The sequence below is a fragment of the Grammomys surdaster genome, unplaced genomic scaffold, assembly GCF_004785775.1.
Source record: "Grammomys surdaster isolate TR1022 unplaced genomic scaffold, NIH_TR_1.0 271, whole genome shotgun sequence".
NCBI classification, from domain to species: Eukaryota; Metazoa; Chordata; class Mammalia; order Rodentia; family Muridae; genus Grammomys; species Grammomys surdaster.
The window spans coordinates 8,401,612-8,413,111 of NW_021604712.1; the positions used below are offsets into that span (position 1 = coordinate 8,401,612).

An 11,500-nucleotide genomic window follows, 5' to 3' on the forward strand; every position below is an offset into this window, starting at 1 on the left:
GCTCTACCAACATTTAAGTCTAACGGTGTTAAGGAATGAGCTGCTGCAGTGAAATATACACTTTTTGGTTTCCCCAGAAAACTCTCCCCGCCCCATTTTAAAAACTAGTTCTTTGAGAATTTTGTAGAATGCATTTTGGTCATATTCACCCCTTCCTTGACTCCTCTCAGATGTCCCCCTTCCCTACCTACCCAACTGATGGCCTACTTCTTTTAAATCATGTCATGATAGTTGGATGCGTGGGCCTCCACTAAGAAATCCAACTGGATCGTGATACAGGATACCCTAATACGATAGAATGCTGCATTCATAACTAACTCTTAGGAATGGATGCTGTATTTCTAAAGTAATGATAAGGAAGACACACACGTGCATGCACGTGGGCACACGCAAGCAAACACACACACACACACAGACACACACACACGAGTGCGCGAGTGAGCGAGCGGGCACACAGCACAGGAGATTGTCAAATCCTAATTACACATACCAATAAAACTGCCAAGGAGAAGAATTTGTTAGAACCTGGAGGATCTACCCTGTGACAACAATTACACAATTAAATGTCAAGCTTTTACCTCTGCTCATAAGAGAGTCAAATCCAACACTATGGCACGTCCACAGGACCAAGATGAAATGAGTGACATCTAACCTGGGTCATTTAAAGGAATTATCCCTGGGAGGGATAAGAATTATATTTCTTCAGATTATACACAAATGTTCCTCCACCTGTGATGGAGTTATATCCAGATAAACCAGTTAATGGCCTTTCTACTAATCTGATAGCTTATTTTGATTCTGTATCACTAGACAGACAGACAGACAGAGATGATAGGAAGAAGACCGCTATATCACACACATATATACACATATACATATACAAACACATATATGGAAATTAATTAAGTGTCTGAAGCTGGTCTGTGATTGTCATACCCCCAGCTTAAAAATGTTTATCAAATTAAAATTTCATTTTAAAACTGACTTGATGACATGTTCAAGTGAATTATGGTACACTAAAATAAGCATAATGAAATGCTAAGTCCCTAGATACAAATTTTTTTATAAAAAATTTAAAATTACCAGAGTATTAGAAAGAGCACATAATGGAAGGCAAGATGCAGAGCACCCCATCCCTCAAGTGCTATAAGGTTGCACTTATCCCACTGTCACATTAAGAATGGTTACTCCCTGTCCCTGCATGAAAAGACATGCCTCTTTAGGAACTGATACATATGTGCCAGGGAGGTCACATAAGGATGTTACACCACTGGGGGATGTGTGGCTAAGTGTCAAACAAATAGGCTGAAAGTATCAGAATCCACAGGGTGAAGTATTGATCCTCCCATATGACTATATTTTGAAACACGGCTTTGATAAGTATAATTAAATAAGGTTAAATGATATCATAAATGTGGGCTGAAATCCAGTGTGACTGATGTCCTCATAAAAAGAAAGAGATCAGGAGCACAGAGAAGTAAGAAAATGGTGTGAAGGCAGCCATCAGTAAGCCATGGCGAACCCTCATCAGAAACCAGGAACCTGGTTTCCTGGACCTGGACCAGTGGCCTCCAGAACTGTGAAGTCTAAGATTTTGCCACCTGAGATACCCAGGCCCTTATAGCATTTTGTGTTGAAAATTGTCATGAGAAAAGTATTTAAAGTGGTATGAACTATTGAGTAGGTAAGAGAAGGACATTTGGTCTTCCACAAGGGGTGGGGTGTAAGAGTCATATCATAAGGATAGTTTATATATTCACAATAAAATGAAAGGTAGCTATCAATCACGTGAAAGAAAAGCACATGCCCCAGTGAATATTATTCACAGACATGAAGCTTCTTTCATCTGTACTCCTTCCTTCCCTGTGATATATTAACCATGCAACACGGTACACAACAGCCTCTCGAGTTCTCAGCCAGGTGCTGCAGGACACATGGCGTGGAGACCCAGGCTCAGCTCTGCACAGCACAGAGGCTTCTGGGGAATCAGGAAGTATAGGGCCAGGGCTAGGTGAGGAACTAAATGCCTCCTGAGCCTAGGCAAGAAGCAGGTACAGGGAGAAGTTGCATTTTCCAGAAAGAGCTATGCTATGAACTTTGGAAGGAGGACCACTCCAGCACCACATTCCCTGTAACCTCACAGCCCTATACTTTTCTACAGCCCAGCCAGCTTGAGCCTGGCTCAGCTACTCCACAAGGAAAACAAGGCTGGCATTGTCTTTGCCCAGGGATTGCATCATGGAACCAGTCCTAAGGCCCAGATATCTATAGGCTGAATTTTGACATCTTATTCTCTGATCCGTTTTGAAGACTGATAAAGTAAAGAAATAAAATATCACAAACTGCAACATGTAGAATAAATGTTGGCTGTCGTCATACCAAATTTTGAAGGGCCTCATTAAATCACCTAATCAAGGCAGTCATCATATGTGTTAAGAAACTTGAGTCACCCAGTTCAGTCACATAGAGTCCTAACAGAGGCCAAGGTTACCCAGAGCTGAGACTCCATGGTAACAGGTTGTTAACATCTGAACTGTACAATATTAGATATGATGTCAATCCTATCTGGCTTCCCATCGTTTTTCTGTAATTCAAAGCATATGAGCATATGAGATTCCTAACTTTTCTTTGGGTAAGAGAATATTTGCGCCTTCCCTGTATGCAAGAACAGGTGACACAGAAGGATGCTCTGGGTGTCTCCTCTTAGACAGGAACACTGTCTATGCTTTAAAAAAGGTTTTAGATTTTGCTGGTGGTTTGGGTTTTGTTTGTTTTGTTTGTTTTCCAAGAAAGGGTTTCTCTCTGTATTCCTGGCTGGCCTGGCATTTGCTTTGTAGACCAAGCTGGCCTCAAACACAAGAGATCTGGCAAACTCTGCCTCCCAAGTGCTGGGATTAATGGTGTGCACCACCACACCCAGCAGAAGAAAGGTTTCTATGTGAATCCTTTAAGAATGGAAGGGCCATTCGGGTATCGCTGAAATAGGAAAGGAAGAAGACCTACATGTGAGGGGCAGGTAATAAAGAGAAGAAAGGAAAGACAACACACATTTTTCCACATCTGCATCCACATCTCAGTACTGTTCAGACTAGAAAGCAAGCTGCCAGGACAGACAAGACACTTAGAGATGATTACACTCTCAACTTGGACATCTTGGAGCTACCTGGCAGCTCTTGCCCATGGTTTGACTTGTTATAACATTCTTTTTCAACCCATTATCTATAACAGATGCCTTCTGTCATAGGCAGCCTCAAAACTCACCTGAAAAGGAAACAGAGCATAACCAAGGAACCAATTTACAAGAGAGGCAACAGAAAATATTAAGCTTGTTTGGGGAGATGGGGGTAACTCCTTCAGACTCTTAAGTCCCATGATGCATCATGTCTTTGAATCACTGTCAGTGATGTAAACTTACCAACGGTGTCACAAGGTTCATCTTTGTGAACGCAGAAATCTGTCCTAAAAAAGGAAAAAAGATACAGTCTGATGTGTGTGGTACTCTGCAAGAATAGGAGAGGAAAATCACACACTAATATTGGTTGGTGATCCTGTAATGTTGTTGCTTTAATTTAGACGAGTAACAATGTCTGTCGAAAGTAAACCATCTATGCTCGCTCTAAATGGGTAAGCTCAGTTACCATATGGAAGAAGCCCATATTAAAATGTTTAGTTTTTTTTTTTTTTTTGCATTTATTTGTGGAGTGTGCACGCATGTGCCATAGCACACAGGTAGAGGTCTGAGGGAGTCCGTTCTCTTCCGGAGGTGGGCTGTGGGGATAGAACTCAGGCCATCAGGCTTGGTGGTAAGTACCTTCACTCACTGAGCCACCTCATTGGCTCAGGACTCCCTCTACAGCTGAACTTCTCCACACATAGCTGCTGGAGAGAAGTTATTTTTTTCAAAAGTTGGAAAAATTTAAAAGGCCTTTTTGATCAGAGACAATTAACTACTAGTCAACTGTAGCGGTAATTAGTCAACTGTAGTGGTAGCTCACAGCTACTCAACTTGGATAGCTGTAAGGGCCATTCCTTATATGAGTGGAAAGGCAACAAAAAGCCATTTCTAAATGTCATTTTTTTTTTTTAAGCTCTCAGAGATCTCCCAGGTGTGCAATTGAGGATGAGTGAGAAAGCAAAGGTCCGAAGCCTGCTCCAGGCTGGGCCCTGCAGAACCTGTGGGTTTACAATCACCTCTCTTGATGAGATGAAGGATTGAGCTCGGCTTTTCCACCAACAAAGATCCCCAGGCTTCCCTCTAAAATTCCCACAGTTAGTAGCCAACCACAGAGCACCAGTAAGATCAGCATCCTGGCGCAGAAAAGGAGATAGAGGAGGAGAATGACAGTCTCCAAAGCAGCCACAGTCCATTCTCCAATAAATAGACAGACAGACAGACAGACAGATCCTAGAGGTAGCCAGATACTAAGCATAGTATGACAGCAGGTGGCAGCCCTGGTCCCAGCTGACTAACACTGCCATGTTTCCACTCCAGCATTCAGGTCCTCGATTCTTGCTTTCATTCTTGTCTCATCTACTCACAGAAATGACCCCAGGAACCATGCAGGGGCTGCCCCTTTCCTTCCACTCTATCCACCGTCATCTCTGTGTGCATCCCAGGCCACACTCATCCCCAGTGTGCTGTGTGTTAAGGAAGCAAGCCCTGAGAGTGTCCATCCCTCAGCATACTCCTGCTAGCCATGGATCCCAGCAGACCCCTCTCACCCACAGGCTCTGGATCTGGAGGCCTAAAGGCTCTGCTTGACATTTTGAGGCACAGATTCCCAGGCCTAGGCTGACAACTGAGCATCTTGGGACAGAGGCACCTCACCAAGCACACTGGGCATCCTGTAGGCCAGAGGAAATGGCAGGGCAGGAGGCATGGATGGGAATGACAGCTTCTAAGTGTTGCCAGAGAGGAAGCAGGGAGGTAACAAAGGTTTGCTGTATCTGCTGCTCAAAGGGTTTTGCTTCTGAAAATTTCAAAGTTTTTCATAACATTTATGTATACTTTGGGTTATCTTTTTTTGGTCAATTTATTATAATATTATCATTTATCAACTGATAGGTAAAATAGCAAATAATTATACAATGCAAATATGAGGTTGGGTGTGTATATTGTGAGAGGATAAAATCTAGATAATAGAAACATTCATCACCTCAGGTTTGTTTGTGGTTTTTTTTTTTTTCCTTTGTGGGCTTTTTTTGTTTGTTGGTGAGAATACCTAAAATCCACTTTCGCAGTGGTCCTTAAGCATAGAGCATTGTGAATTTACAATAACTATCTAGAACTCAAAGAGAAAAATAAAAGCCTTTAAGACTACCCACTATTATGAAAAAAATTAAACCATTTATTATCACAATCTTAACCCCAAACCAAACAAGTTTTGTGGAAATGAAGCAGTGTTAAGTGGTCAAGGCAAGCTTCCTGTCCTTGCTTTGCTGCTTTGCTCTTGGGTTTTCTGGTTAGGAGGCTACTGGACAGGAAGCAGAGGGGGAAGGAAGAAAACTGATGAGGTGCTGAGGACTGGGACCTGCGGGGGAATCCCAGCATGACCTTCAGCCAGGCCTGCATACTGCGCTGGGGAGAAATGGTGTGTGCCTGTCTTCCTAGGTCAAGTTCAGAAGCAAAGGTAAAGCCACTAGGGTGAGAGCTCCAGTCCTCTGTGTGGCCCTGGCTGGCCTTCAACCACAGTACACATGGTGGCTGTCTACAGCCTAGACACACACACACACAGCTGCAGAAAAGCTGACTGCTTCTGCTAGCCATGACATCATGTTCCCATCCTCTGTAGCAGCCAGTGTCCAGGAGAACAGCTCCCAGGCTTAGCCACCGGCCAAGAGAGAAAGAAAAGAAATCCCTCACACTAGCCAAATGCAAGGCCAGAATATAGGGATGCTGTCCCCTGAACAATGCCTGGCCTATGAGATTTCCTATTAGACACTTGGCTAGGGTTAACTCTGGGCAGAAAGGACACCTCTCTAAAGCAGCTGCTGCCCTTGCATTCCATTTCCCTGCAAAACATCAACCTGCCATTAGCTCAACCTCAGGAATTGCAGCCCCGATTTTAGTTATACACCAGGCTTCTCAGCCCGCTCTTATGCCACCCACTCTAGTGCTGCCGCCCTGCCCTGGAAGGAGTCAACATTTACAAAGACAGCCTCTGGGGATCCCTGAGGTGTCATCATGAAAAGGAAAAAGCAAACAGGCCCCTAGGCATGTGTGTGTTTGTCTGTGTGTGCACTTGCGTGTGCATCTGTGTGGGTGTGTGCTCGTTTGTGTTTGTGTGCATGTGCGTTTGTGTGAGCACTTGTGTGTGGGGGGGTTCCAAAAGATTATGTTAATTTCTCCTCACCTCAGTTTTTTGAGACAAGGTCTCTCACTGAAACTGAACCTTACCCACTAGACTACAGCAGCAAGCCAGCAAGCTCCCATCTCTGCCAAACGCACACCAGTGAGCCCAGCTCTTTCACTTGGGTTCCACAGGCTCAAACTCAGATCTTCATGAATGGAAAACATGTCACTGACTAAGCCATCTTCCCAGACCCCTGGTTGATTCCATTGTTTAAAACAGGATTTCACATAGCCTAAAATCTCACATCAAACTCACTATGTAGGTACAGGTGACCTTAAACACCTGACCCCCGTCTTTACCACCCAAGTACTGGGATCATGGACACGTATTACCTTCCTTGGCTATTTGTGGTTTTAGAAAAGACCTAAGCCAGAAGTTTTGCCAGCTCTGATTTTGATGACATTTATTTTCTCTGAAGGAAAAAATAAAAAAGAAGAAGAAAAGCTTTCATTCCCAGAACAGGACCATTCCCAAATGCTTTCTCTCTCCCCTTCTGGAGGTCTCTGTAAGTCTTGGTGATGGTGACAACTTATAATACTGTATACTGGAAACTGATAGGTGCATTTAATAGTCTCACCTCAGAAACATTAGTAAGATGGGTAGGTTACAGACATATTTGCTAGCTTCTCATGAAAGGAAATAGCGGGAAGTCGAAAAGCTTTTTAAATATGGTATCAGGAGAGAATCCTCTAAGTTAGTAATATTTTTAATAGACACTAGATAGTGTTTATAGAAACTACTCTCAAATTGGGGATACTGTAAGTTTTAGCTGCAAATTCCAGTCCCGAGGTTGTTTAAAACAAGCTCTTCTCTGTGAAGGACTTTTAGACCTCATTTGATTAAACCTAATTCATTTCATGTAGGAAATTAATCACACAATTTATGGTTGTGCATAAACATGGCTCCACAGGCCTCCTGCTCACTTAACAAGTAGAGTCCACTCTCTGAACGTCAGCACAATCCTTCAGGTGTTCTACAGACAGTCCCATCGGCCCCCTGAACGCCATTCCCGAGTGCATGGTAGCAGTCTCTAGCTGGGGAAGATGGAGTCCCAGCACTTCTAAGGAAGAAGCACCCAGAGAACCCAGCACTCACTGGCTGGCAAAGCCCAGACTTAAGGCAGGCATGCCAGCTAGTGATCCTACCATAGCTACATAACTATTTAAGAGACTGCTCAGAGCATCCCACTAGACATTTAATAGAACCCCAGAAAAGTAGCAAATGTTCTCACAGGGAACAAGCATGCCTACAGAGGGCCTCTCAATCCCAGGGGCTGGCAACTGACAAACTTTTTGGAAGAGGGATCAGGCATCTGTCAGTAATCTGGTAATGGCAAGGTATATGTTCTCATATTCTCTCTCTCTCTCTCTCTCTCTCTCTCTCTCTCTCTCTCTCTCTCTTTCTCTCTCTCCCCTCTTTCTTTTTTTCTCTCTCTCTTTCTCTCTCATCTATCTATCTATCTATCTATCTATCTATCTATCTATCTATTGATCTATCTATCTATCTACTCCTTGGGGGGTGGGTGTGGATATGTGTGGGTACACATATGTGTGGGTGTACATATGTATGGGCATGAATTTAGGGGTAGAGGTCAGAGGTCAGCCTCAGATATTCTTCTTCTTGAGTAATCCTATTGGCCTGGGGACTGTTAATTAGGATAGGCTGGGCTAGTCAGTGAATGCCAGGCATTCTCCTATCCTGTCTTTGACAAACCAGTACTAGAATTACAAGCTTCTTTTCTTCATTTCTTTCTCTGTGTGTGTGTGTATGTTTGTGTGTATGTGTGTGTGTATGTTTGTGTGTATGTGTGTGAGTGTGTGCACATGTGCGTGCATGTGCACATGTGTATGCACATATATGTGTTTATATATGTCTGCATTGTGTGCTAGAACTGTATCCCCAGAAGAGATTGGTTAAGTGCCTATGGATGTGACTTTACTTAAAAAAGAGAGCCTGGGCATAACGCAGTTGAGAAATGGTCACAATGGTTGAGGTAGGTCCTAATCCAAAGATGATGTCCTCCTAAGAATCCTGACACAGAAAGACATGGAGAGAAGGCCCTGTGCTGGTGGAAGAGACACTCAAATGAGGTTTCCACAAGCTAGGGGCTGCCAACAGTGGCAACAGCAACCAAAAGGGGAGAAAACAGAGAATGACCCCCCTTTGAGGATTTGGGGAGAGTGGGGCCTTACCAATACCCCAATTTTGAATGTGAGGGGATAATTTTCATTACTTAGGGTCATATGATTTTTGTCAGTGGCTATGATGACACTAGGAAATTATGGCAGTGTGGTTGCTTGTGGCTTCAGAGGCTGCCCTGGGTTTCTGCTATGTACTTCTTGCCCCCCTGGGCCTAGAAGGATAATAGCAGCTAGAAAAGAACCGTAACCCCTGCTTCAGAGTTCTTCACTTGATGTCCATGGGCGTCTAAAAAGATGGAGTTTTCTAGGGGGGTTCCCGTGGTCCTGTGGATGGTGTGTCCTGCAAGGCTGTGCAGGCCACCCATGGGCCCACCTGGAGGTCTCCCACAGGGAATTCCAGCACACATTCCCCTCCCTAACATGTTGCCCAAGTCAATCTGCAGCAGCCACAAACCCTCTCAGTATCTCTCTTACTAGCATGCTACTGAGAAGGAGGGGGAGGAAAGGAGAAGTACATGGATTTCTAGAAAGTTCTAAGTCTCTGGTTACCTAGAATTTCAGTATTCTTCTAATTCTGTCAACAGAGCTTCTGATGGCTAACACTGTGGGTTAGGCATTCCTTATAGAAAATAGCTTTGTTATGTTGTTGTTTTTGTTGTTCTTGTTTGTCTTTGTTTTTTGTTTGTTTTGTTTTTTGCTCAACCCTCAAAGGCTGAACCTACAACAATCTCATTTGACCAGTGAGGAACCTGAAACCTAAGCAAGTAGATAGAGGCTCAATCCAAGTGGACAATCTAAGTCTGGATTGCTAACATGCTCTCACAAGGGGACTGTCTTTCTCCTCTTGCGCCAGGCTCACCTGGTCACAAATACAGCAGCATCCACAGGAGGCGTATCATCCTTCCCTCCTGGTACCTGGTTATTGCCAAGGTAACGTGCTCCTCCATACTCCTCATTCTGCCAGTGACAGAAGCTCTCCAGGGACCGCTCACCATGGTGCCCAATGGATAACTTGGCCTAAAAGAAATTGAAGAAGGTGGTCAAAGATAGTGTCATCCAGGAAGCCAAATTTGCCCCAGTCTATATTACTAATGATAGATGCTCTCGAACACAGAATTCAATAGATGCCCTGAGTTAGCCTAGAACCAAAGGATGTTCAAGAGGCCCCAAGGGCAACCATTATGGATTTTATCCACAAGTTCAAATAGTGGCTGTTATTAAAGCAAACCAAAATACTTCTCAGAAACAGAACAGTCTACAAAATCAGTGCACCCTCTTGACTGAGGTGCCAGTGCAGGTAGCACTGGCTGAAAGGGAAGCACTCAATTGAAACACCAAAAAATGAGGCTCTGCTGGGTCCCAGTGAGGCAAGAGCTCCAGAAGGAAAGTCCCACTTCGGAGACCTCATCCAGCTTTCCACATATGTGAAAGCCATATGCCAGACCTTCCAGGAGCAGGGGAAGATGTGCATGAGCCCATGGCTCAGTGGTCCCTGAGATTTAAGCAGCTTGTATACACCCATGGTTCCAGACAAACTCTTTCTCTTCTCTCACAGGGGTGCCATTTTCAAAGCCAGGAGGGTGAGCAAGCCTGTTTTCCTGAAGCCCTCCCTAGCAGACAAGCCAAACCCATTAAGTTCTCAGCATCCTCTGAAAGGCACCCATAAAGACTTACAGGGCGTTGTCGCAGAAGGACCAGCTTGGTGACTTGAATGTTAATTTTAATCCCGAGACTATGGTGCTGAAACATGTTGTATACCTAGCAAGAGATATAAAAAAAAATAAAGATACAAATATAGCTTTTTAAGTAGAGCGGTGTTCTGGATGATGGGTTGGAACAGAGAAAAGTTACTAGATAATGACTAAAGAAATCTGCATAAACTATGGATATTTGATTAAGGTATTAGTCAATAGTGGTCTCTTGCTTACTATCAACCATACTCAATAAATGCAAGATACTAAAAAATATAAAAAGATGTGCATGTGAACTCTCCCCTATCTGCTCAATTTCTCCATACTTTTAAAACTTGTCTAAAAAACACAGTATTGATAAAAAAAACTTTAAATGCACTTTGTATTCTTCTAGTATGAGAAAAACTAAAAATAATAATTAACATGTAATTTAAATTTCAGAGTGAATAAAATAAGATTTATGCAAAAATATGTATATATGTATACACACACACACACACACACACACACACACAGAGATGAGAACATTTTCCAGATTCTCTTAACATTTTCTGAGACTTAAAAGCCTCACTAAAGGAGAATCCAGGGCCAAAGAGTTCAGCAGGTAAAGCTGCTCACTGCACAAACCTGATGACTCAAGTTCAATCTCTAGAACTCGTATTTAACACTTGCTACTAACACCATCCCCCAAAACTCCCAATAGCACACATCTATAATCCCCACATTCCTCAGAGGAGAGGGAGGCAGAGACAAGAGAACCAGGTGGAAGCACTCAGGCCAGAGAACCTAGAGTATTCAGTGAAGCAGAAAAAACAAGACAGACCTCCCGGCTTCAGCAAGGTAGAAGGCAAGAAGCAACTCCTGAAAGATGTCCTCTGACCTCCACAGATGACTGTGGCACAGGCATGCTTGTACTCATACATACATGACATATACATACATACATACATACATACATACATACATACATACACTCAATTAATTAAAGGAGAATTCATATCCACCTAATATATATGATAAAAACTTCTAGAATCACATACATACATTACATTGTACATTACATACAAAAGGAAGAGGGAACCTAGTTGTTTCTTTTTTTTAAAAAGGTCCAGCACGGGCATTAGGGAGATGAGGAGGAGCAAAGACCACTTGTTGTTCTCCCAGATGACCTACACTCACTTCCCAGCACCACTGTCTGACAGCTCACGCTGCATGTAACTCCAGTTCTATGGAATCTGATGCATTCTTCTGGCCTCTACAAGCACTCATCTCTCTCTCTCTCTCTCTCTCTCTCTCTCTCTCTCTCTCTCTCTCT

At 43.4% G+C, this 11,500-nt stretch overlaps 1 protein-coding gene across 1 annotated transcript in view; it reads right to left on the reverse strand.

Annotated features, from left to right (window-relative positions):
• Adamts17 (ADAM metallopeptidase with thrombospondin type 1 motif 17) overlaps positions 1 to 11,500 on the reverse strand; it is a 293,848-nt gene that overhangs the window by 215,800 nt on the left and 66,548 nt on the right. Inside the window, exons 6-8 of the mRNA XM_028776690.1 lie at positions 10,169 to 10,252; positions 9,354 to 9,511; positions 3,416 to 3,459 (exon numbers count right to left, since the gene is read on the reverse strand). Of these exons, the coding sequence (XP_028632523.1) occupies positions 3,416 to 3,459; positions 9,354 to 9,511; positions 10,169 to 10,252 (286 nt within the window). The remainder of the gene's footprint in view (positions 1 to 3,415; positions 3,460 to 9,353; positions 9,512 to 10,168; positions 10,253 to 11,500) is intronic.